General features: G+C 42.7%; 2 protein-coding genes across 2 annotated transcripts; one reads left to right on the top strand and one right to left on the bottom strand.

Moving 5' to 3' along the window:
• Positions 1-174: 174 nt before the first annotated feature.
• Positions 175-8,847, bottom strand: jmjd4 (jumonji domain containing 4). The gene is made up of 6 exons (XM_088347836.1): positions 8,279-8,847; positions 8,046-8,211; positions 4,594-4,719; positions 4,212-4,479; positions 2,385-2,531; positions 175-842 (listed from the first exon to the last, which is right to left on the bottom strand). The coding sequence occupies exons 1-6, from the start codon at positions 8,529-8,531 to the stop codon at positions 498-500; spliced, it is 1,305 nt and encodes a 434-aa protein (XP_088203962.1). The 5' UTR covers positions 8,532-8,847; the 3' UTR covers positions 175-497.
• A 711-nt stretch (positions 8,848-9,558) lies between these two features.
• snap47 (synaptosome associated protein 47) lies at positions 9,559-16,626 on the top strand. The gene is made up of 4 exons (XM_088347814.1): positions 9,559-10,293; positions 12,112-12,602; positions 15,505-15,629; positions 15,720-16,626. The coding sequence occupies exons 1-4, from the start codon at positions 9,788-9,790 to the stop codon at positions 15,864-15,866; spliced, it is 1,269 nt and encodes a 422-aa protein (XP_088203940.1). The 5' UTR covers positions 9,559-9,787; the 3' UTR covers positions 15,867-16,626.
• The last annotated feature ends 11,143 nt before the right edge of the window (positions 16,627-27,769 follow it).

The following is a 27,769-nucleotide window of genomic DNA, read 5'->3' as shown; positions in this document are numbered from 1 at the left end:
GATTACTCCAATACCAAATATGCTAATAAAAGACAAAATAAACTAAATATGAAAAAAATTACTAAATTTTGTGCAGACTTGGGGAGTAACGGAATACATGGAACGGCAAAAATGATGTTGGGAAGCTGTTTGGATTTATTTTCATTTTGTTTCTGTCCCATTTTATGTTTTCCCTTTTATTTTATATGTTTGTCTTTCTGTCAGTCACCCCTCTTGAGGGATATGACCAAGGTAGATAGATAGATAAATAGGTAGATAGCATTTTATGTTAGTTTTCCCGGAGATCAAATAGATCAAAGCCAGGAGAGAAAGCTGTTGTGAGTCATCATTTTATTCATATTTAGTTTCTTTTGTCTTTTATTAGCATATTTGGTGTTGGAGTAATCCAAAAGTCATTGAAAGTAATCCAGTTAAAGTAACCCTACCCAACCCTGGAAATAAATACGACAACATTCTCAGTGAACAGATGTACTTTTTCCTTAAAGTCTTCGCACCTCTCAGTCTTGATAAACCAGATGCTGCCCCCTGGTGGACTGTATGGTGTCCCGTATTTGCTGCAACAAGGTTTCTGGCTGTAGGGCAGATGCAGAATGGTCCAGCAGTTTGAAATCCTCATTACACAGCAGGAGTTCCAAGATGTGGGCCACCCGTTGCAAGTCGAAGGCGGCGTGGTAAGGCCCCAGAGTGACGAGCGCCTCGGAAAGATGGCGCGGGTATTCCACGGTGGCCGCGTCGTCTCCGGACGGGCAAGCGTTCAGGAAAGACATGCGGTTGTGCGCTACCATTTTGAGGAAGGAGGCAAACTCCCCGTAGTCGATGCCCGAGCAGGCTTTCATGATGACCTTGAAGTTCAAAATGTAAGGATGAGCAGGTTTATTTTGTCCAATGATAAGTGTTTCGCTTTTTTTGCCATTTCATTTGTTATTTCTTTCACTATTGTTTATCTTCAAACATATATTTCTACAGGTTTATTAGGATATTATATGTCTTCAAACGCACTATTCCTGCCTCAGACATTAAAACAACTGACTGGACCGAGGACCTCATTGGGAATGTAAATGGTAAATGGTCTGCATTTATATTGCGCTTTTCAAGTCAATGAAGACCTCCCAAAGCGCTTTACAATGTGCTTCACACTTACCCATTCACACACACACACTCACACACCAATAGCGGCCATGCAGCCATGCAAGGCGCCGACCTGCTTAAATGTCCGCGTTTGTGGTGCCTATTTCCTATCTGGTGCCACTCCCGTCAATACCGTTGTCAGGCTCATCTCTGAAGAGTGGGGTGACGCTTTACACCAGGGGTCCGGAACCTATGGCTCTTTTCATGAGTACATATGGCTCAGAGATAGAAAATTGCTGATGCAAATTTCACTTGTGTTTTTCCAATATACCCTTAACAGAGTTAGACACGTGCAAAGCCAATGTAACGGTGGGGTTTGAGATTGGTTCGGTCCACTATATAAAGGGCACAGTTTACACTACAATTTACAGTGAAGGTGTCGCACCAACAGATCCCGTTTTGGCTGTACATCGCCGAGGAATCCTTTTTATGGAAATAATTAAATAACGTATGTTCACTGTGGAGACACTTTATAATGAAAACCCACAGAAAAAACTGTAAAATCCCTAAATCGCAAGCATTCTGCAGCATTCCACTTGGGCCAGGTTTTTTGGGGCTGTTATTTGTTTAAAAAAAAGCGCCAGTGGGCCACTAGAGCGTGCCAAATAGCCGCATGGAGCTCCAGATCCACTTGTACAAGAAAGCAAATGTTTATTAGGTTTGTATGTATTCATAGGGGATGACTTGAAACGAAATATAGCTAAAAACACTTTCAGAAGCTTAAAGTACAACTGTGTAAACTTACACGAAAACCGGTTCAGCCGTTTCGGCATCTTTAAGCCCCATATGGACAAACACACGCGCAAACGCAAATTGGGATTTTTATATAAGTTTAGATTTGGTGAGATGTGACTTGAGCTGGTACAGTGGAGTAGTGGGTCGATGCAGTGGGGCAGGAGATGGCGGATTGAAATACTGATTTGAAAATGCTATTACCAGGTTAAAAATATGGTTAAATAGACTCAGTCAGCCAATAAAAAATAATTTTACTAGAAAATTACAATAACCTAGCATTGGTGAGCCATTTTCAGAACAGGTCCGCGGGCACCTCAACTGTTCTTAGGGGACACACTAATGCCGGTGAGCACTACGCTGCCTTATGGACCCCTTGTACTATATCTAACCTATAGCGAGTGTGCATAGACTTTGGACTCGATCCCCTCATTTGAAACATTGCCTTTACTAGGAATAAAATATAAAATTCACTTGACTTGAAATGTGAGGTATGTTTACACTTTTCTGCTTCCATTCTGTACCTGACAGTGTTGATGCCACGAATCCATCGTGTTCCTCCACTCGTCAATCTCCTTCTGCACCGACGACAGCTCGTTCTGCAGGAACTGCCACATGATGTCCACGTTGCAGCCGTTCAACCAATTGTGATTGATGGAGATGGTGTCCTCCTAATCCAAACATTTTTTTTCCATTAGCAGTATTCCATGTTTTTTTCTATTACTTGGGTCAAAATTTCCCAGAAAATTAATCATGTCTACAGAAACACGTTCGTCACACCTCATAATGACCGAGAACCTCAATTAAACCATATCAAAACCAAGTAGAACCTGCCAGATAGACAGAAATTCCTCTTTTATAAGGCATATGCAGTAATATATGACTTGAGTGGCAAAAATGGATACTCCAGACTGTGATCTGTGTAAACACTGTTGATTTTCTTCTTATTTGGGTTTTTAAAACGGATTTGTGCGTAGACTGCATTTTGATTGTTTGAGAACCAGATTTCCCACTGGCCTTTCTCACAAAGTACAGATTTTTGAGGGAACAGAATTAAGCAAACTAAAGATTATTAAACCCACCCAGGTTTTGAACATCCTTATAATAAAAAAGATCCAGGAGAATATAAAATGATTTCATGATTATCCTAGATTCAATGTTTAATCTAGGTTAATTTCACTTCAAATCTGGTATCTATCTATCTATCAATCTCTTAAGCAATTATGACTGCCAGAACACCCTTGAATACACATTGTGCGCTAAATAAAAGCCATTTTACACCGGGAATCCAACCTAATAGAGACCTGCTAATGTTTTTCAGCGTTCCTACAGTTTTAGGCAAGTTAAATTTGAAACCTTTTAAGACTATTAATGCCTTTTGAAAAATAAATTTAGGACATAGTGGACCAAAAAACCCACAAATGAAACCAACAAGACCCAAAAAAAAACCACAAATATTTCCTACACAATACATCATGCCTCGTACACATCACCTGGCACAGCTTTTAGCCATAGTGAAAAAAATAAATTGACACTTACAATGGTCCAAAGTTGCTATGTGTATTGTGGGTCGACCTAAGACATGAGTCTGCTCTGAAAGGCCCGATCGAAACCACATGGCCGTTTGGATAATTTCGTTATTGTGGCCATGCGATGTTGCCACCAAAGTAAATTAGTAAATTATTGAAAAAGACAATTGAGAAATGTCACAAAATCGTTTTAGGTCAAACATTTACTTTATTTAAATCATATTAATCTGTCTAGATTTTCAAGACTTTCGAAAATTGGATTTAAGACGTTTTGATGCCAATTAAGGCCTTATTTTTAGAATGATGAAATCAATGTTTTCTAAGACTTTTCAAGGATCAGCAGAATTCCAGTTTTTTTTTTCCTTCTTTCCTTCTTTTTTTTTTTTTTTTAATAAAAGTGGTGTCCAGCATTTGAAAACTTGAGGCTGCAATCATGACTTAAAGCCAGAAGATGGCGTCAGAGTATCACATGATTTGCATGGATTTCTTAGGCGGGCTTCAATAAACTCTTCTTTTTTCTTCTTTTGGGGGATTTGTTCCGCCCTGAACAGGCTTGATAAAATAAGAGAACAGCAGATAGCGGCAATGGAAAATAAAGCATAAGGGCTCTTTGAACTCCCTTGGGCATTGTTAGCATATACTTAATAGAGGAAGAATTTTACTTTTAATTTCTTAAGGACAACTCAAACTTCGCACCCCACCTTTAAAGAAGAAAATACTTACCGTGAATGTGGTTTTCGTCACAAATGACGACGTGCAAGGAGTGAATTTGCAATAAATTAACCGCAGATTGCAAAAAGTACATAACGAATTGGAACCTACCAGATTATAAACCTGATGGTGCCAGCCGCTGGGCACAAAAAGAATTTCCCCGGCTTCCTGGATAATCTCCAAAGGCTGGCAGGCCTCCAGGGAACGTGGGAACAAGCTCCCGTCGCGAAGCTCGGCCGAAGTGACGTCGTACGGAAGGTTGCCGTGAGTGTCTCTCAGGAACTCCTCCTGGCCGGGAGGGTACAGGAGCCATTTCTTCCTGCCGCAGATGTTAGCCGACCAACTGTAGGAGCGGAACACGTCGGCGTGGAAGGGGGTCCTGTGGGCCAAGACGGCAAAAAATTGTTCTCATAGGATGTTCCAATTATAAATGACCCAGTAAATCGATAAAAACATTCCCCAATAGGCACTCATTCACAGTTAAAAACCTTACCAAGAGCCTTTGGGCCCCATGTAAACAAAGCGGTAGTCATCCACTTCAAGAGCATCCCAATATTCATTCAGCCAGTCAGAGATAAAGAAGATGGGGGTGGTGTAAACATGGCGGTCCGGAAAGTCCCTGCAGATATATACATATAAAAAAATAAATTTTATTATAAAAATACATTGGGGTTTTTTTTGTTTTAACTAAAAGTTATTTCAGGCTAAAACATAAATATAGCATATTTTAAAACACGTGCAAATGTACTGATAAATATACTAGTAGTCGGAAAAGGGTGACATGCTCCCTCCGGGTTGGGGATGAGACCTTGTTCCAAGTGGAGGAGTTCAAATATCTTGGGGTCTTGTTCACGAGTGAAGGTAGGATGGAACGGGAGATCGACAGACGGGTCGGTGCAGCGTCTGCCGTCATACGGACCCTGTACCGATCCGTCGTGGTGAAGAGGGAGCTGAGCCGAAAGGTAAAGCTCTCGATCTACCGGTTGATCTACGTTCCTACCCTCACCTATGGTCATGAACTGTGGGTTATGACCGAAAGAACACGATCCCAGATACAAGCGGCTGAAATGAGTTTCCTCCGCATGGTGGCTGGGCTCTCCCTTAGAGATAAGGTGAGAAGCTCAGTCATCCGGGAGAAACTCTATGTAGAGCCACTGCTCTTCCGCATTGGGATGAGCCAACTGAAGTAGCTCGGGCATCTGATTAGGATGCCTCCTGGACGCCTCCCTCGGGAGGTGTTCCTGGCATGTCCCACCGACAGGAGGCACCCGGGATGAGCCAGGACACGCTGGAGAGACCATGTCTCTGGGCTGGCCTGGGAACGCCTCGAGATCCCATCGGATGAGCTGGAAGAAGTGGCTGGGGATAGGAAAGTCTGGGCTTCCCTGTTAAGGCTGCTGCCCCCGCGACCCAACCCCAGATGAGCGGAAGATAATGTATGGATGGATAGATGTGTTTAAACTTTAAAGCAAGGGTCATAGGATGTACTTCTGGTTATTTGTGAATTTCGAGAATAACATTTTTTGCAATTGAAAAAAATAACGATAATGATTCATTTGAAAATATTTAAACTGCTACCTTAAAAAAAGTTGAGGATTTATATCTTTACAACTATTTTGAATAATTTATAATTGGATTATGCAATATAAATTAAGTGTTTAGAATACTGACATCAGACTCAAGTACATAACAGCAGTTTAATTTTCTGTGCATTTAGACATTTTGTATTAATAATAAAAAAACACCAAAGAAACACCTCATATGCATAAAGAGCAGCTTTAAGATGAGAGGATTTGTGCTTTAATTTTCTGGGTCTCTTTAATCAACCCCTTTATTTGGTGTTTGTCAGGTCATCCGGCACTTTAATTTGCATTTCAATGAGAGAAAAGTGCTATTCTTAAATATTTTTTATTCAATGTACATGACTGCAATAAAGGAAAATGAAGTGGGGACAGTAGCAATAATAAACATGCCACAATAGATCATAGTTACATCACGTTAAAAAGCTGCACATCTGCTAAAAAGGTGAGGTTTCTGTTGTGCAGTTCAAGTACCCTTCGGATGCTATATCATTAGAGAGGTTTAATTTCATATTAGGAATGATTTGGCCAATGTGGCAGCTATTACTCAAACAATGCAGTCATAACCTGTAGGCCTAAATTCATCCATCCACCCATTATCTGCACCGCTTATCCTCAGTTGGGTCTCTGGGGTGCTGGAGCCCATCCCGGCTATCTTCGGGCAGTGGGCAGGGGACACCCTGAACTGGTTGCCAGCCAGTCGCAGGGACACACAGATACAGACAACTCACTCGCTCATTCACACCTAGGGACAATTTGAACCGGCCAATTCACCTGACATGCATGTTTTTGGAATGGGGGAGGAAACCGGAGTGCCCGGAGGAAACCCACTCAAGCACGGGGAGAACATGCAAACTCCACACAAGAGGTTCGATCTCATTACCTCAGAAGTGTGCTGCACACGCGCTAACCACTGCTAAATGCTAATCAAAATTGAAATAAAAACATGACTTTTTCTCTGCTTCATCTGACGCAGCATCATGAACGACACTTATCATAATATGGTTAAGATGAGAACAGGCCATGTGAAATAATATAGACCCCTAGAATAATATTTTCCCCCACTTAAGTTGCTTTTTTAAGCATTTGACTTTGTTTGCATAACAAACTCCTCACAAAATTTGTGATCAAAAAAGTATTTTAAATTTCATATTGGAATAGCATATTAGCATGTGTGTACATCGCTAGATTCGCTAGATTACATTACATCGCTGCAGAAAGGACTCTGCCCCAACCTGCGACTGCAAAAAAAATTGTAATGTTTTATGATTGGGTTACCAACCCAATATCAAAACAATACAACAATGTCCGATCCTAATCTTACTGTTATAATAATCTTAATTTGGATATTTTTTTCCCCCCTCAGTATTCATTAAAGGTTGTAGATGTTCCTATCCGGTCTCACATGTAGCCGCACAGTTTTGGCAATTTAGGGGGGTAGCGTACAGCACTTAATTTTAAATGCCTTGCCCAACAGGAGCACAATTAGAGGTAAGGTCTTGGGCCCGGGCCCGTACCTAACCCGGCCAGAAATTCGGGTCGGTTTCAGGCTTAAAAGGTCAACCATTAAGTGGGGCCGTTTTTTTTTCCCCCTACGTGGAGGATCTACATAGCATGCACTTACTTTTACTCAAGTAATTATAGATAAAGAAAATTCTTACCAAACAATCAGTTTAACTTAACAACACTAAATCCAAATACATTTTCCTCCTCTGTGTTTGGGTAAGACGCGCGGCTTCCTCCTTCCACCTCCCTCATGTCATACGTCATTTCTGCTTCTTGCCAATAGCTTAAAAGGTTTACAAACATTCTGTCTGCTCTTTCACTATTTGCATCTTGTAATCCGCAAAATGTGATTTTCTTTTGGTCCCATTTTGTCCGGTTACAATATCAATTGCACATCGCCGAAATGCGCACTTTGGCACAGAACCTTTCATTTAGGCACTGCGCTTGCACTGCACACTTGATTGGAGGGACTCAGCCCCAAGTAAACCCCAAGCTGCGTAGTTCAGCCGAAACACAGTTTGGCGCTGAAGTAGGCACGGCCAGAGTAAAGCTTCGTGGTTACTTTGGCGGCAAATTAAAGCCTTTTTTTCGGGCTCGGTTATCTGCAGGTTTTGGCGGGTTCGGGTTAATATACACGTGACCATTTTTTAGGCCCGATCTCACCTCTATGCACAATTAAGTGTTTCTGAATTTTCATTTTAACCCTCATCACATTTAGAAATGTATGCTAAGCATGTGCACCTGCACGTCGCACCAATTCTTGTGTCCTGTGATTGCATGGCGACATGTGGAGGTCCTATAGTCAAAATCAATTAAAAAAAGATGTATGTCCTTGTAATACATTTGAATTAAATTATACCTCGACATATGCCAGTCTTTCAGATAGAGGCATCCTTTAGGAGACGAATGTCCATTCTGAATGTACTCCCTCCAGTAGTGAATGAATTCTTTAAAAGGCATTACTTGCTTAGGGTTTGCGTTGTATTCTTTGGCGTTGCAGTTCGCCACGGGAACAGGAGTATCCCCTAAGAAGTGAGAATTGAAATGCATTAAGTGCAATGAGGGGGCGTGTGCATCATTTGTCATGTTTACCAAATTCTTGCAGCAGCTCCTGAAAGTGAGGTTTGCCTTCCTCAGTCACCCATTGTTTCCTGCATTTCCAGTCGTCGGTATAGCGTTTGGAAAAGACACACGGGTGGTTGGGCAGCAGGTAGCGTTTGAAGAATTTTGAATAAGACAAATCTTTGTCGATGTAGTCGACGAAATGCGACGAACAAAACTGGTCGTAGGACTGTCGTGGGATTTTGACCAGGCTGCAGCAGTTGCGGTAGGCATCCCTGTCCATGATGATGCAAACATGGGATGCAATTGAGGAATTTTGATTATCCAAAGGAAACAGATGTTACTTATTTTTTAGGGAGTTTATAAAAATGATCAATGGACGTGACATCATTCCCGAGATGTCGTTTGGAAGCGCAGCAGAAAATAATATATCCATTGTGATGAATTTCAGTTCCGAAGCAGTTTCTGATAACCTTAAAACTATATTCATATTCGAAAATATTTTTGTTTTCTTCAAAAATATAAATTAAAAACACAATGTCTATGCTAAGGGATATGTTTGTCCAAGCATTGTCGCAGTGGACCATTTGTCAGCATACTTTCTGTCCGGACAGTAAACAATGCAACAATGTGTTCTAATGACGTCATTTCCTTGATGATCAAAATTGCTTGCAATTTACGCTGTTTGTATGCTAATGTGTTTGTGAATTTTCAATAAAAATGTATATGAAACATTGATGTTGATTGACAGTAAATTTGTAAATATACCACATCATGTACAAAATAAATCAATACGCTTTTTAAAAAATGTATCATTCTACAAAATCATAAAAACATTTATTTTCCCACCCAAAAAAATCACAACAATAATTTAAAACCAAACCAATCCTCGATTGACTGACACAATATAATTAATTATTTTAGTTTCATTTTTTGCTGCTAATACCGACACGTTTAGGTCGGACAACTTTCATTGTAACACCTAATCACTTCCTTGTCAACCAAGGACGCCAAACGACTATTTAATAGCTGAGCGGAAAAAATGCGATTGTGTTTGGCAAATAAATAAATAAAATGGGTATTGTGTTTCATTGATTATACATGAACCATTGTATTCATGTAATAATAAAAACAGTTGACTGTAAAACGGTCAAGCACTCGGTAGGACATTCAAACTGTCAATGCTGTTTTAAGTGGGACAAGTAACAGTGGACACAACATCAGTGACGTCTTGTTCTGAATAAACTACACTAGCGGCATGAAGTCGAGCATATTCCACCTGGAAGAATATTGTGGCAAAAATATCTTCATATTTTAAAATGACTTAAGTGGCTTGATGCTCAAACTGCAACAAATAAATATTAATCTGCCCCGGACTGATTTATGTCATACTGAACTCGGCGATGCACTATTTCATGACGTCACTTCCTTGGTAAACAGTCGCAGCCAACTTAACGAAGCGTTGGCATTCATTTAATGTTTGTTGATTACAAAAGGAGCGTTTTAGGTTTAATTTAGTTAACGAATGCAATTAAAAAAATGACCCAAGACGCTTCCATCTACAGCTGGCCGGGATCCTACTACCTAGCCTCTTCCAAGAGGTGGGAAAATGGCATGCTTTCTTTAAGTAGAAGCGCAGTTCGTTTCGTTTCCAACCAAACAAAGGAGACGCTCGCCAGTTTCCGTCTCTCGCGTATCATGGAGATCAAAATGGAATCTTCCAGCTTCATCTTCAGCACCTTGACGGTACTCGAGGAGGGGAACGTCAAACACTGGTTCGGTTCCCTTAAACCCAACCGGGTGGTGGTATTCAACGTGATGGAGCACTTCTGGAGAGAGCGCCTGCTATCCCCGGCAGGTGCGGAGGCCAGAAATGTGGCCCCGGTAAGTGAGCCCACCAAGGGGCAGGAGCTCATCAACCTCGTCGCCGGGGCCCAGAGACGACTGGAGGACACAGGCAGGGCCCTCAGCTATCAGGGAGAGCAGTTTGACAACATGATGCAAGGCTTGGAGAAGATGGACTCGGATTTGGGGATGGCGGATAAGTATGATATTGTTTTTTTAAGTGCAAATAAAAGAAAATGACGTTTACATGCAGGGAATGGTTGAACTGTGATCAGAAGTCTGAATATTGGCTTAATCCAAATGGATTGGCTTGCAGAAAGCAAATATTGACACTACATGGACTGGATACACTTGTGGCGGTAGATATTGACCACATTTAACTTTTTATCTTATAAAGTATGAATTCATTAATGTCATTCGCCATATTTATTAAAGTACCATGCTTATCTGCTCTCACTTAAACCTTTAAATTCGTCCCTGTTTATTAGGTCCGTTCGGACGTTGCTTGCAAGAAGCATAGATTTACACTCTATATCAACAGATACAACTCTTCTTTTAGATATATATACATACATACATATATATATATATATTTATATTTATATCCAGCCATTATCTGCACCGCTTATCCTCAGTAGGGCCGCGGGGGTGCTGGACCCCATCCCAGCTAACTTCGGGCAGTGGGCAGGGGACACCCTGAACTGGTTGCCAGCCAGTCGCAGGGCACACAGGGACTGACATTTCGCTCGCTCATTCACACCTAGGGACAATTTGGACCTGACATGCATGCTTTTGGAATGTGGGAGGTAACCGGAGTGCCCGGAGGAAACCCACGCTAGCAAGGGGAGAACATGCAAACTCCACACAGGAGGTTCGATCTCATGACCTCAGACCTGTGCCGTGCTAGCCACTGTGCCGCCGTGCTGCCCTATAGAGAGAGAGAGAGAGAGAGAGAGAGATAACACTGTGGAGTATGACAAAAATGCGCACAAGTAAACTATTTGTTGAACGCTACAAAATCTCTCTCTATCTATATCTATATCTATATATATATATATACATATAAAATTCACGGTTCCCACCTGATTGGAATTCAAGTAATTAAGGAAGCCTAGACTTCCACTGTATATAGATGGATGCAACTGTTATATGTATAATATAAGGATGGATAACCCTGTGGTAGATGATAGCAACTGCGCATTTGGATTAATGCGTGTAAGTAAACTCATTATGTTTGACGTGTTTACAGCCATACCACCTTAAGAGCGGCCAGATTTGGGAAGCTAAGTTGGGTCGGTCCTAGTTAGTCCTCTGATGGGAGCCCACCTGGGAAAACAAGGTTCTGTAAATAGGATATTTGGCGCACGCTCTGCTACAACAGCACTGACTGTAAATCCCCGGTACAGTCAGTGAAAATTAATTTCCTTAAGGATTGAATTATGCTTTAAAAATATATGAGAGGGTATGGTTCTTACCAGACTGAAGTTCACTTAATATGGGAAAAATAACTGATTAACTGCCAAAAAACAGCTTCATCTCCAAACGGAAGAGCAGCTTCAGCGACAGACTGCTGTCACAGTCTTGTTCCACGGACAGACTGAGGAGATCATTTCTTCCTCATGCCATGAGGCTCTTTAACTCCACCCAGGGGAGTAAAAGCCCACACTAAACCCCACCCCTACATTTGCATATGTAGCACTATTTAAATACTCTATATCAACATGTTATATTGGGTATTTTTGTATTCTATTTCTTTTGTTTTATTATTATTTTATTTTCAACTCAAGGATACTGCTGGAAGTGTGAATTTCCTTTCGAGGATGAATAAAGTAATCTAATCTTATCTATCTATCTGTAATTAATTTAGGGAAGCGTTTAGTGTATTTGTTGTAAATTGCTCCCATTTATTCATATTTTAGGTGTCTTCATATTTTTGTTTTTTGATGTGGTGAAGCAGCATTGGGCTCCTTTCTGCCATCCTTGCACACTACAGTTTTTTATTCATTTTTCCATTTCAGGCTTTTGTCAGAGCTGGAGTCTCCTTCCTGGTGGCCATTCGGTAAACTCCCATGGAAGCTTCAGCAAGAAGCAAAGGCAGAGGACGCAGCTCAAGCTGCCTCCGCCGCATCCAAAGCATCCGCTCGGAGCAAAGTGATCTGCAGCATCCCCGCCGTGGTGTCCAAAGACGGCGACTCCAGCCTGAAGCCAGGCTGCCTGTTGGTGATGCCGTCCTCCCTGGAAGTGCGAGACGCCGCCTGCCAACTGCTGCACCGCTTCGAACGCGGCGAGGTGGACGAGATCCGAGTGCACAGTCCGTACGAGATCTCGGTGGGGCAGCGTTTCATCGGCAGGCCCGACGTCCGCTGTCGGCTCCTGTCGGCCAAAATGCCGGAGGCGCTGTCCGTGCTGGAGATGCAATACAAGAAGAAATTGGAGTTTTCCGCAGAGTACGCCGCCTTCTGTTCCACGGCCGCTTCATCACCAAGTGAGGCGACTGTTTTTCATGATGGTAGGGCAATTATTCTTTATTCAGCATTTTTCAGGGTTCGTACGGGGGCTTGAAATCCAGGAAAATGCTTGAATTTTAATGTTGTGTTTTCAAGGTCCGGAAAATGCTCAAACTTTGGTTAAAGTGTTTGAAAATGCTTTAAATTCTTGCCATGTCTCTCGACTGACTCGACAGGCCACGAAGAAAAATAAAAAATGACAAAAGTCGGCGGGCAGCACGGCTACGCAGTGGTTAGCGTGTGTGCGGCACAGTTCTAAGGTCTTGGGAACCTCCTGTGTGGGTTCAAATCCAGCTACCAGACTTCCTGTGCGGAGTTTTTATGTTCTCTGGTTTCCTCCCACATTCCAAAGACATGCACTTCAGGTGGATTGGCCGGTCCAAATTGTCCCTAGGTGTGAATGAGCAAGCGAGTCGTCTGTCCCTGTGTGCCCTGCGATTGGCTGGCAACCAGTTCAGGGTGTCCCCTGCCCACTGCCCGATGATTGCTGGGATGGGCTCCAGCACCCCCGCGACCCTACTGAGGATAAGCAGTGCAGCTAATGCGATGCGATAAAAGTCTGCAAGGCAGCTGTGACATTATGGTGTCGTCATGTGAACCATCATCGCCCCCTACAGCTGCATTAGGACAGGTGCATTAGGACGGGTGCATGAAAGAGTGTAAAAAAGATTCATCTCTTTACAATGGGGGAGGCAGCACTTTCCAGTATTATGAAAGATAACTCTCTGAGATGATCAGCTTAAATATAATTTTTTGCTAACGGTTTGCTACATGCATCACGTAAACAGGGCACTATAAAATTTGTATTAGTGCAAGGATTTTGTATCAGTTATGGCCATGTAAAAAATAGGTAATGTTTCCCTGTGGTAAATTGTAATGGGAAGAACTTCCTGCAACTGAAAATGTAAGCTACGGATTACCATTATTTTGACCCTACACCTATATGGGGAGAGATTTAGCTCCAAAATATTTTCATTAGCATTGTTAAGATCCACACATAAAATCTACTCTACCTACCCACCTACCTTTTTTCATTTAGGGATTTATTTTTGAAGCATCCCTGAGTGTCATTTGCTTTAAAAAAGGAGATATGTGTGTATATATCGTCTTTCTTTCTCTCCGATAGATAGATTAAAAATACTTTATTTTTAATTTTATTTTCTAACAGGCTTTACTAATTTGACCATTTCTTTTTTATTTTGGAATCATAATCTCAACACCTTTAACTGCTCTGACTTTATAGGGATAAAATGTTTCCCTCAACAAAATTAAACATAGGACACTAATACCGTCTAGGGCTGGAAAGCAAGACATCTACGAGTAGAAATTATTTTAATTGCTTACGATAGTATATATTTTTAATTAAAAAAAATAATATTTACTGAATAACATTTCTATATTATTTAACACATCAAGCCAAATGTATTTTTCATACATTTACTTATTTTATGATTAATGCTTGTTTATTCTATCTCCCGTTTTGTGATATTGTTTGTCTATCAATTTTACTTACTCTCATGTTGTGGGGTTGTCTATCTCAGTGATTTTCAACCACTGTGCCGCGACGAACTAGTGTGCCGTGAGAGATCGTCAGGTGTGCCGTGAGAAATTATCCAATGTCACTTTTAAAAATTTTATAAAACATTTATGAATCAATTTCTGCAAATATGATGCCGTTGTTAAGTGTCTGTGCTGTAAAAACTCGTGGTATTATAAATTATATTGTAGTTAAACATACTGTTCAGTGTCATTTTATAACATTTTTGGTTAGCAATTTTTTTTCCAATGAAAACAGGCCCTGGCTCAAAAAAGGTTGAAAATACTGGTCTATATCACAATCATTTTGTGATTTGGGGTATCTGTCTATTTTACTTTCTCTTGTTCTGTCTATTCCTCTATATTACTTACATTTTGTGACAAATTGTCTGCATTTATATAGCACTTTTCAAGTCCATGAAGACCTCCTAAAGCGCTTTACATTGTGCTTCACACTTACCCATTCACACACACACACACACACACACACACACACACACACACACACACACACACACACACACACACACACTCACACACCAATAGGGAGTCAGCCATGCAAGGCACCTACCTGCTTATTGGGGGCATTAGGCATTCAGTGTCTTGCCCAAGGACACTTCCATATAACACCTGATTTTGTGTGTTTTTCTATTTTACTTATTCCCATTTTGTGTGTGTGTCTATTTTATTTAGTCCCATTTTATGATTAATGTGTTTGTCTATTTAACTCCCATTTTGGGATTTTTTTTGTTTTTGGTTTTCGTCTATTTTACTTGCTGCTGTTTTGTGTGTGCGTCTATATTATTTAGTCGCATTTTATAATTTTGTTTATTTTACATCCTCCCATTTTGTGTATTTCTCTATTTGTGATTTCATATGTTATTCTGTATACATCCCATTTTAAGATGTGTGTATTCATATATTTTACTTGCTGCTGTTTTGTGTGTTCGTCTTTTTTACTTACTCCAATTTTGTGATGTTGTGTATTTGTCTTTTTTACCTGCTGCATTTTTGTGTGTTTTTTTATTTTATTTCAATTTTGTTTGTCTATTTGACTTACTCCCATTTTGTGATGTGTATTTTACTGACTCCCACTTTATGATTTTGTTTGTTTGTTTAGTTAATGTGAATTTTGTGTGTTTGTCTATTTGATGTTTCGGGATGGTGGGTGGAGATGAAGGGGGTATTTTTCTTCAGTTGCGTTTAGGTTTCATACCCCAAAAATTTGATGTCATTTGTTTTGTCCACACCAGCCCTAAATTCTCCTGTTCGACCACTGAGTGGCAGCGTAGCTCTACGAATAAACCTCAGCACACATCTGCTTCTCCTAACACAAACAGCGACTCATCTGCCTTTCTCCCACCACAGGTTCCCTGCCCGGGTGCCAGGAGGTGGAAGTCCCCATGGAGGTCCCGGCGGGGGAGCTGTCCCAGCTGCAGGTGCACGTGCTCCAGCCGGCTGTCAGCCAGTCCGAAGCCCAAGAACTCAAGCAGGTGGGCAGCGTGTGAAACCCCCTGCTGCAAAAATCACAAGCGAACCTTTTTATTCTCGGTTCGAACAAACGCGTATGTGTGTGTGTCCAGATGTTACTTCAGCTGAAGAGCTTGGCCCTAGAGGCAGAGACGGAGCTGGAACGTCAGGACGAAGTTCTGAACGTCCTGACCAACACCACAGATCAAGCCTCCATGACTATCGGGAAGCACACATGCCGCATGAAGAGACTGCTGTGAACAGTCAGATGGTGTGGTAGGGCGCTTTCAGAGACAATAGACAAGAACATATTAGTACTTTGAAGGACTTTATATTAGTATTTGTTTCCTCTCAGAGATGGAGCAGTGTTATTTATTGGTTTTCCCCCGGGGTGCCTTCATGATGAATCCTTTGAAACGTACACTACCATCACATTATCACAGATACACAAAAGTCTTCTACCCAAGGGACAGTGGTAACAGTAAATGTTTGTGTTATCTTAGAATTTTCAATTTTGGTATTCTAGCAAGAAATGTGAAGTCATAGCATGTGATTTCATATTGTGGGTGTCCCAAATTTATTGTGGCTGGCCAGATCTGGCCCCTGAGCCACGAGCTAGACACCGGTTTTCTACAGAAACTGTTGCTAGCATTAGCTTCTTAAAAGACAGAATGGATCGAATCATAACGAATATTGCTTTAATGTTGTTATTAGAAATTCGATGGTTTTAGAAATGAACAAACACAAATATTAAAAGTAAATGTCCAACAGGTGGATCTAGATTTTTTTGTCATTATTTTTTTCAAATATTATAAACATTGTTAATGGTTGAATTTACTAACATTTATGTTTATGATCGTAAACCTAAAAAAATTATATACTTAGAGTCAAATGTTTGATTTATTTCTATTATTAACAAAAAAGTTGTTATTGTATTTATTAAATTATTTTTAGGTTTAGGTAACCTTAATACAGGAAGTCCTCTAGTAACATGTAAGTTCTGTTCTTAAGCTTTTAATGTCACCTAAATTTCCATGATTATACCACCTGTCAAGGTCTCCATCAAAATACAGCTTATAAAACAAATCATATACATTAAATATACAGACGCTCCCCTACATACGAACTTTCAAAAAACGGGAGATACGAACATTTTATTTGGGATGTCGAAAAATATCCGGACATTGCTATAAGTTTGATTTTGTAGATCAAAAGCGGGTCGAAGCCGGGGCACAAACAGGAGCAAAAAAACAGGACAAGTGGAAGTCAAAGTCTAAAAAAGGCTTGCCTAGTGTTAACTGAGGTTCACAGACGGACTGACTAAAGGGGACAGACAGGACTGGGTACAAATACTGATCCGGAGCCAATCAGGACCCGCAGTAGTTGGTGTCAAAGGAGCGGGCACAGCTGAATCACATCAGTAATCATGACAGATATTCATAATATGTGGATATACAGTATATTCTAAGACAAATGTTTAAAACAGGGTTGATGAGACTATGGTCTTTGAGGCACACCATTTTATCACAAGCGTCTTTTAGGCACAATAGAAAACTTAGACAAAGAAAAGCATGCTCAACCAAAAGACACTTTATTGCTCCTTTATCTTTTGGAGCATTGGCGCATCTGTCTTTTATTTAAATGGTTATTGAATCGATCCCATGCCACGGCAGCCGTGTTAGAGAAGTTGTACTACATGTCGATCATGTTGCCGTACACGGAATATAATTATTTCCCTACAGATTTGACAAGCTGCTAAATGTGCAAAGGACTAATGTTCACTTTGTCATAACAATAATGTCATTGTCTGTTGTTACTGTAAGTGTGACTCGGTTTTATGTCCGAACAACTGAATGCATGAACCCGCATTGTGAGTTGAATCACGCACCTCAAAAAATGTGGATAGTAAAGCAATATTGTCTCTGTGAATGCGAAATTTAGGCATCTCTTGTTGAACTGTGAATAAAAAAAATTATTGATCGATAAAAATAACAAGAGTCATGTTTGATGAATGGATTGAAAATCATAAACATGGTATCAATAGCTAGTTGAAAAAAAAAATCATTTTCTGCCTATGTCAACATAAATAAACTTCTAAACTATGATACAGGGATTTTTTTTGTTTCCGCAAACTGGATTTGTTTTATGCTCTAGTGATGGTTAATTTCAAGTACTGTATAATATTTCATATTCCTATGTAGGACTTTTTCTAGCTTTAATTTTGAAAATTGTTAGGATTGAAACGAATTATTCTTCACTGCAATCAGTTAACAAATTTGCCTTTTGTTGTTGCTTGTGCTCCACCATAAATCTTGTTTTTTCTCTGAAAGATCTTCGAATTTCCTACACTGATAAAAAAATTAAATTACGTGATAACTTTAAGTTCTTTTGAATTCTGATACTAATTACGAATACCAAGAAAAATGGAATCAATGATCTAGGCCAATGGAAATAACACACACAATTTATTAACACAGAGAATTAAGAGAGGGGAGGGCGCTGGAGATTATGGGAGTTTTTGACTGCTGAAAGAAGCGCAAAATGAAAGTTTCCCGCTATAATGCTAGTCGATTTGGGGAGATTCCCTTGTACAGAAAAAAAAAAAACGCTCATTCCCAAAAACCAGCAAACATGGTGTTAAATCTGAAACCGTCCGCTTGTTGTTGCTGATAGATTTGGTCTTGTGCTTCATATGGTCTCAACGTGTGGCCCACGTGCTAGACCCAAGGCCACAGTGCAGGTTGACACGGCCGTCCTGTGAGGCGGCAGAAAAAGAGAGCGAGCTATTGATCAGCTCCTCGTTTTATATGGACCAGGGACGCCTGACCAGATCATGCTTCTATGGGCGTGGACTTAGATATGTGATACTCGCAGTATCAGGTAACGGTCTTTGAAGTTGCTATACTTATTAGAAAGCCAAAGAAGTGAGAAATTTGCGTAATGTTCTGTACATGAGAATGACCCCCCAATCGACATATTTACGTACGGTGAGAACCTTATTTTATCAATTCATAGCTTGGGTTGTTTAATTACATTGAAATCTTCATGTTATCAGATTTCATTATGATACATGGTAAATTGGTACGTCGGGAACTATCCAAGAGGGGATACCGTCGTTCTATCCATTCCAAAGTTCTGTCAAGTCAATTTTGTACTGGTCTTATTTGTTCTACATCTGTATATCTGCTCTGTACACACTGCTCACTCGATATGGAGTTTCTAGCAGTATCGTGCAGACCTTTCTATGTACCGGGAGAGTTAACCATGGTCTTTGTGTTTGCTGTTTACTTTACACCGCTAAGCGTTTCACCGGATGCTAACGTTAGCATAGCGCTGAATCTCCTGCCCACTGCTATCAATAAACAGCAGCTTGCACACTCCAACGAAGCTTTATCGTCTACAGCGACTTTAATCGGGCATGTTTATGGACTGTACTCCCAAATCCATTCAATTGTGGACTGAGCAATTCGGGAAAAACACTGGACTATGGGTAATGTAAGATCAAACATCAAACATTCCAGTTGTATCCAGCAACTCTGTTTGTCCCTCACCCCCCTCATCAACAAACATCAAATTAAAACCTTCCAATGCAAATATTTCATTTCAATAATAGGAATTTTTTTCCACAAAAAGTTCGACCTAGTTCATCAGTGAACTTTAATAACCTTGTCTGTCGAACACTGGAACAATACCGCGTACAATCATTTCACAACGATTATTATCTTTGTGTCCGAAGACTTGCAGTGATGCTAAAGGGAGAAACAAAAACTTGATAACCATGGAAATAAAGTTTGTGATTATCAAGTAATATGAAGAAGACACACGTTCTATTAGCCCATTTAAGTTGCAAACTGTAACTTGATTGAATATCTCCACAATTATTAATTATAAGGAGGCAATTAAAGCGACAAAGTATTCTAAGGTCATAACAATCCTTGCAAATGAAAATCTTAATCAGTTTTAATGTTGTTTCTTCCCCAACTCTACATCCACCCGCTTACTCCATTGTACCAGCTCACTTAAAGTCATTTTATATATATATTATTTGATCATGTATTGGAAATAAGTAGTACTTACTCTAAACTATTTTGTTACCAATGTTTAATATGTATATACAATTTGTAGAGTCTTACCTGGGGTACCAGGGCTTTTGAAATGCATTAGTTGAATACAATTCCCCTTTATGGCACCCACATCAGAACGGATTAATGTTGTATTTAGGGGCTCTACAGTAGTACATCAGTGAAGGAGTTTTTCCTTCTTAACTGACAGTCACATCTTGAAATTCTGTCCCATCTGCTCCCAGTCCATCACTCACCCAAGATGCTCATTTTTGACGCAGTGAAGTGGCGCAAGGCAAAGGGGCACACCACAATCTCGTGTGAACTCAGAGACATGCTGGCGTGGTTTCCATGCAGCCTTGAAGCAAGCGGCGGCGAAGGAAGAGGCTTTGTCCTCGCCGCAAACACACGAGAGTGGGCTTTCCCTTGGCGGGCGCTACCGATACCCGAGGGAACCGACCGGCCTTGACGCCATGTTTGTGGCGAGCGTGACTTCATCGCGGGCTGCTCCACTTCCGCTGCGACTTTGAAGGCGAACAGTGCGGAGGGAAGCATCCACGGGAATGTTTTTTGCTCTCTGGCCTTTGCTCCTTTCCCAAAGATTATCTCAAAAGTATTGCTGGTCCTATAATAGATAATTAATTGTAATTTAGAATAATCTCACTTTGTTTACTTGAGTAGGTGTTGGGACATTTTGTACCTTTGTGAGTTTATAAATCACTATTCTTTTTAATTGAGTAGCGACTTCACTTCCTGAGATTGCTCGGGAGGAACTACTTGAAGGAGAAGTTGCTTGTGAAGTTCTTCAGTAACACCATAGAGAGCATCCTAACGTACTGGATCACAGTGCAAAACACAAGCAGGATATTGCACTTAAAAGAAAATGGGGTTTAGCGCTTAAAACCGTGGTATTGCACTTAGAACCAGGACATTGCACTTTAAAACTTGGTTTCACAACTGCAGTTTAGTGTGTCAGAATCAGAACTGAAAAAGGACCCGTTTCTCTCAAGTTTTATTAAAGGAAAAAGGAAGGGCTGCGCCCACTATCCGGTGTTCGCTGGGCGCGGGAAGCAAGTCGCTCTCTTACTCGGATTGTGATCCGAACACGGAAGCGGATCTCCCGTAGCGAGCGATGGCGGTGTCAAGGACGGAAAAACAGGACAATATCTGGGACAGGAGAGCAAAAACGCGGCCGGGGTCAGAAACGGGTTGTAAGCCGGGACGGGAAAACAGACATGGTCAGGATCTTTTTTTAAAAGCACTTAGCGTATTTTCCAGAATATAAGTCACAGTTTTTTTTTTCATAGTTTGGTCGGAAATGCGACCCATTTCCAGTGAGACTTGTTTGTGAAGCACATTCGCCTAACACGCGAAAGGTCTTCGGTTCGAGACCGGTTAATCAAGTCAAGTCAAGTAATGTTTATTTGTGACACCCTTAATTACAAAGAGTCTCAAAGGGCTGCACATTTGTGACACCCTTAATTACAAAGAGTCTCAAAGGGCTGCACAGACCACAGATTATTGCAAACCACAAACTATTATGAAACCTTACCTGTCAACCTCCATGGTTCCATGCCCGTACAAACTCATATTTTCCCGTACAAAATAGTACACCATATATATATTTTTTTTTCTGAATGATGCATGATGGGAAATTCCCAGGCGGCAGACGCACGCGCACAGTAGCATCAAACCGCTCTCTTCGTTTGCAACGAAAAAAACGATACCGAGATAGAGGCTTCCGCGGCGAACTCCTTTGACTTGATCGATTTGTCGTTTCGTGATAGTCTGTGTATACCGGATGGTACCCATCATTGACAAATTTGCGTTTTTCCGTACAGATTTCCTTGTACGTCGTACTTGTTCTAAAATGCATAAAAAAACGTACTTTGCACGGCAAAACCGTACAGGTTGACAGGTATGTGACACCGTCCCCTGATCCTAAACCTACATGAGGGCAAATAATACACAGATATAGTCAACATAAAATATAGGTTATTCATATGCTCTCGAATAGAAGTGTGTTTTAAGTTTAGATTTAAATATTTCCACTGAGGTTGCAGAAAGAATTTTAGGGGGAAGAGCATCCCACAGCACCGGGGATTAAATGGAGAACGCTCTCTTCTTGGCTCTTGGGATCACTAGTAGACCAGCATTATCGGAGCGAAGGCTCCGGACCGGAACATGGGGGGAAATTAAATCTGAAAATTATGAAGTTTGGGTTGTTCTGATAAAAGGACCAAAAGTAATAATTCATAACATGATTTTTGACTCCTTTTGTCTGCCGAAAAAAATCCAGGCGGCCTGTGTGATACTTAGTCAATAAATGGTTAAGTTAGCTGGCATTCATTAAATCCCCGGACTGTTTGCTTTGCAATTTAATGGCACATAGACACCCAGGCCCTCGCTACTTGCACTAAAGTCAAGCCAGCGCAAATTCTGGATTTTATATTTCAAAGCCTGCTCTGAATCTGGCCCGGTAATGACTTTGGACTGCGTGAACTTGCGGAAGTGGACAACAACGATCGCACCGGGGTCGTTGCTCCGGAATCCGCTGTGATTACAATTAAAGATGTGCCTTGTCAAGCCTCCCGTCCTCACCGGATAAAAATAATCCTTCTCGGTTTGTGCGCAAAGTAAATAAGCAGGCCAATGATCCGCGGGAAGGCCAATCTTGAGGGTTCATTCAAAAAAAGGATAACGGCACTTCCGCCGTGGCCAAACATGAAACACGCTCGTAATTAACCCGGACGTACTGTTTGTTTATGTCGTCGGGCACGTGTCGGATGTTCTGTTTCCGTTTTGACATGAATGAAAAATATCCTTATTAAATTTGGCACAAGGAAACATTGCCGTAACCAGATGGTTTTGGAGGGTTCTCAAGCAAATTCAACCAAAGCACCCCCAAATGATGGCAATCTTTACACACTCTTCTCTAAAAGAGGACAAGATCAGCTTAAATACGATGAAAAACACTAGATACAATTTTGAAAAAGAAAAACTAAACAAACGTGAACGAAGCAGCCTCCAAAATACTCAGCTGCCTTGAAATGGTTCAGTCCTAGCACCGCTCTCCCCCTCTAATCTCCTTTTTCACTCGGCTAGTGTCACTTGCAGCATAGCAAGTGTATTACGGTAGGAGTATGTTATACAGTAGTTAAAGTGAACAACTGTTTTGCCAACCAGTGCCATGACTTTGTTATTTTTAGGACACATTGAAAGAATTTAAGTTTTTAGGGGTCATAATAGACAATAAATTAAGCTAGAAAACACACATCAGACACATACAAACTAAGGTATCTAAAAGCATTTCTATAATTAATAAAGCCAAATTCCTTTTAAACCATCCATCCATCCATCCATTGTCTTCCGCTTATCCGAGGTCGGGTCGCGGGGGCAGCAGCGTTAAAAGGGAAGCCCAGACGTCCCTATCCCCAGCCACTTCCTCCAGCTCATCCGACGGGACCCCGAGGCGTTCCCAAGCCAGCCGAGAGACATAGTCTCTCCAACGTGTCCTGGGCCGCCCCCGGGGCCTCCTGCCGGTGGGACATGCCCGGAACACCTCCCGAGGGAGGCGTCCAGGAGGCATCCTTATTAGATGCCCGAGCCACCTCAACTGGCTCCTCTCAACGCGGAGGAGCAGTGGCTCTACTCCGAGTCCCTCCCGGATGACTGAGCTTCTCACCCTATCTCTAAGGGAGAACCCAGCCACCCTGCGGAGGAAACTCATTTCGGCCGCTTGTATCCGGGATCGAGTTCTTTCGGTCATGACCCAAAGTTCATGACCATAGGTGAGGGTAGGAACGTAGATCGACCGGTAGATCGAGAGCTTTGCCTTTCGGCTCAGCTCCCTCTTCACCACGACAGACCGGTACAGGGTCCGAATGACGGCAGACGCTGCACCGACCCGTCTGTCGATCTCCCGTTCCATCCTACCCTCACTCGTGAACAAGACCCCAAGATACTTGAACTCCTCCACTTGGGGCAAGACCTCCTCCCCGACACGGAGGGAGCATACCACCCTTTTCCGACTGAGAACCATGGCCTCGGACTTGGAGGTGCTGATCCCCATCCCGGCCGCTTCACACTCGGTTGCGAATCGCTCCAGCGAGAGCTGAAGATCACGGGCTGAGGAAGCCAACAGCACCACGTCATCTGCAAATAGCAGTGACGCAATGCTGAGGCCCCCAAACCGGACTCCATCCCCGCCAAGGCTGCGCCTAGAAATTCTGTCCATAAAAGTTATGAACAGAATCGGTGACAAAGGGCAGCCCTGGCGGAGCCCAACCCTCACCGGGAACGAATCCGACTTATTGCCGGCAATGCGGACCAGACTCTGGCACCGGGCATACAGGGACCGCACAGCCCGGATAAGACTGTGCGGTACCCCATACTCCCGAAGCACCCCCCACAGGGCCTCCCGAGGAACACGGTCGAATGCCTTCTCCAAGTCCACAAAACACATGTAGACCGGACAGGCAAACTCCCATGCACCCTCAAAGACCCTGAAGAGTGTATAGAGCTGGTCCAGTGTTCCACGGCCAGGACGAAAACCACACTGTTCCTCCTGAATCCGAGATTCGACTTCCTGGCGGACCCTCCTCTCCAGTACCCCTGAATAGACCTTACCAGGGAGGCTGAGAAGTGTGATTCCCCTGTAGTTGGAACACACTCTCCGGTCCCCCTTCTTAAAGACGGGAACCACCACCCCAGTCTGCCAGTCCAGAGGCACTGTCCCCGATGTCCACGCGATGTTGCAGAGGCGCGTCAACCATGACACGCCCACAACATCCAGAGCCTTAATGAAGTCTGGGCGGATCTCATCGACCCCCGGGGCCCTGCCACCGAGGAGTTTTTTGACAACCTCGGTGACTTCAACCCCAGTGATACGAGAGCCCAACCCAGAGTCCTCAGGCTCTGCTTCCCCAGAGGAAGACGTGCCGGTGGAATTGAGGAGGTCTTCGAAGTACTCCGCCCACCGATTCACAACGTCCCGGGTCGAGGTCAGCAGCGCCCCATCGGCACTATACACAGTGTCGATGGCACACCGCTTCCTCCCCCTAAGACGTCGGATGGTGGACCAGAATTTCCTCGAAGCCGTTCGGAAGTCGGCTTCCATGGCCTCGCCAAACTCCTCCCATGCCCGAGTTTTTGCCTCGGCAACCGCCAAAGCCGCATTCCGCTTGGCCAGCCGATACCTGCCAGCTGCTTCCAGAGTCCCACAGGCCAGGAAGGCCCGATAAGACTCCTTCTTCAGCTTGACGGCATCCCTCACCGCCGGTGACCACCAACGGGTCTGAGGGTTGCCGCCGCGGCAGGCACCGACTACCTTGCGACCACAGCTCCGATCAGCCGCCTCGACAATGGAGGCGCGGAACATGGTCCACTCGGACTCAATGTCCCCCGCCTCCCTCGGGACATGGGCGAAGTTCTGCCGGAGGTGTGAATTGAAACTTCTTCTGACAGGAGATTCTGCCAGCCGTTCCCAACAGACCCTCACAACACGCTTGGGTCTGCCGGGTCGGGCCGGCATCTTCCCCCACCATCGAAGCCAACTCACCACCAGGTGGTGATCAGTTGACAGCTCCGCCCCTCTCTTCACCCGAGTGTCCAGAACATGCGGCCGCAGGTCCGACGAAACGATGACAAAGTCGATCATCGAACTACGGCCTAGGGTGTCCTGGTGCCAAGTGCACATATGGACACCCTTATGTCTGAAAATGGTGTTCATTATGGACAGACCATGACGAGCACAGAAGTCCAATAACGAAACACCACTCGGGTTCAGGTCAGGGGGGCCGTTCTTCCCAATCACGCCCCTCCAGGTCTCACTGTCATTGCCCACGTGAGCGTTGAAGTCTCCCAGCAGTACGAGGGAGTCCCCAGGGGGAGCGCTCTCAAGCACACCCTCTAAGGACCCCAAGAAGGGTGGGTACTCCGAACTGCTATTTGGTGCATAAGCACAAATAACAGTCAGGACCCGTCCCCCCACCCGAAGGCGGAGGGAGGCTACCCTCTCGTCTACCGGGGTGAACCCCAACGTACAGGCGCCGAGCCGTGGAGCAATTAATATGCCCACACCGGCTCTGCGCCTCTCACCACGGGCAACTCCAGAGTGGAAGAGAGTCCAACCCCTCTCGAGAGGACTGGTACCAGAGCCCAAGCCGTGCGTAGAGGTGAGTCCGACTATATCTAGTCGGAATTTCTCAACCTCACGCACCAACTCGGGCTCCTTCCCTGCCAGAGAGGTAACGTTCCATGTCCCAAAAGCAAGTTTCTGTAGCCGGGGATCGTCGCGCCAAGGACCCCTCCCTTGGCTGCTACCCAGCTCTCTGCGCACCCGACCCCTTTGGCCCCTCCTACAGGTGGTGAGCCCATGGGAAGAGGGTCCCACGTCGTCCCTTCGGGCTGTGCCCGGCCGGCCCCCGTGGGTAAGGGTCCGGCCACCAGGCGCTCGCCAGCGGACCCCACCTCCAGGCCTGGCTCCAGAAGGGGGCCCCGGTAACCCGCGTCCGGGCGAGGGAAATCGAGGACCAAAGTTTTCTCTCATCATTAGGGGTCTTCTGATCTGCGTTTTGTCTGGCCACTCACCTAGGACCTGTTTGCCATGGGTGACCCTACCAGGGGCTTAAAGCCCCCGACAACATAGCTCCTAGGATCATTGGGACACACAAACTCCTCCACCACGATAAGGTAGCAGATCAAGGACCATAATGCATTTTATTTATAATATTGTTCTCTGGTTCTGCCATACTTAACATATTGTGCAGAAGTCTGGGGCAATAATTACAAAAGTTCACTACATCCCCTTTTTATCCTCCAAAAACGTGCAATTAGAACCATACACAGGGTAAGATATCGGGATCATACTAATATTTCATTCCTGGAGTCCAAATTATTAAAATTGGATGATTTTGTAAAAATGTTCACTTCACAACTGCTATTTAAGGTCAACAAAAACATAGTGCCAGAAAACATCCAAAAATTATTCACTCGGAAAGAGGGAAATTATAACTTACGGGGCTGTAGTAAATTCAAAATCCCACTGGTGAGAACCACCAGGAAAAGTATGTGTGTGTCTGTGTGTGGAGTCAAACTTTGGAACAATTTACAAGATCAAACGAAGTTCAAATATTCACATATTCAAATTTGAATACAAAAAAATATTACTGGCAGAATACAGAGATGAAGAAAATGGGGTATGAGCGATGATGGAGATTTGAAATATTGCGTCGCAAATGAATGGTTTACAACTATAGTTAACCTGGTTGTTATTGTTACTATTATTATATCATAACTGTTATTGTTGCTATTTTTGTTATTACCGTTGGTGTCTCAATGATATTTAGGGACCTATAGCATTATAACATCAATAGATGGGTACTACGATGATTAGTATATAACATATGTGACTATTGTTGTTATTATAATTATTGATATCCGACTTATGTAATATGTATATCGTGAGATTTTGTTACATTTAGACGCAAAAGAGGAGCTATCTGTGAAATGTAATTGATAAAGAAGATGAAAGGGTAGGGAAAATAAGCCTCTGCTTCTTACTACCCCTTTTCGAACATGTTATGTTAACATTATTTTTGTTGTTGAGGCATTGTTTTTGTTCTGTTTTTATTTTATAATGTTCGAAATAAAATTTTCATTAGTTCATTCATTCAATTTGCTCTTAATGTGGGGCAAATGCCGTATTAAGGGGCAGAAAAAACATCTTATTTGACATCGTAACGTGGGTAGTGATGCCCTAAATCAAGGTACTACTGTATTATATCCGATATGTACTGTAATTTCCAGAATATAAGCCGCACCCAATAGATTTAAAGGGTAAACATTTTGTACACACATAAGCCGCATCTCACTATAAACTCTCTCTGCATCACCCAGCATTCAAAAATGTGTTCCAGTTCTGATTTTGTTACCGCTGAAAATTTTATTTTCAAGTCTATTTTTCATTGCTCCAGTTCTTTCGGCTCCCGTTTCCAGCGTCTCACCGTTAATTCATCAATCCAATGTTTACGTCCTTCTTTATTTTCCAGTTTGATTGCTTTTAACTTGAAAGGTCCGTCATAGGCTTTTCTCTTTGCATT

This window comes from Urocampus carinirostris, chromosome 1, assembly GCF_059441175.1.
Source record: "Urocampus carinirostris isolate Australia breed hairy pipefish chromosome 1, RoL_Ucar_1.0, whole genome shotgun sequence".
NCBI classification, from domain to species: Eukaryota; Metazoa; Chordata; class Actinopteri; order Syngnathiformes; family Syngnathidae; genus Urocampus; species Urocampus carinirostris.
Note: the sequence above shows the minus strand (reverse complement) of the source record. Positions and strands in the feature narration are given on the sequence as shown.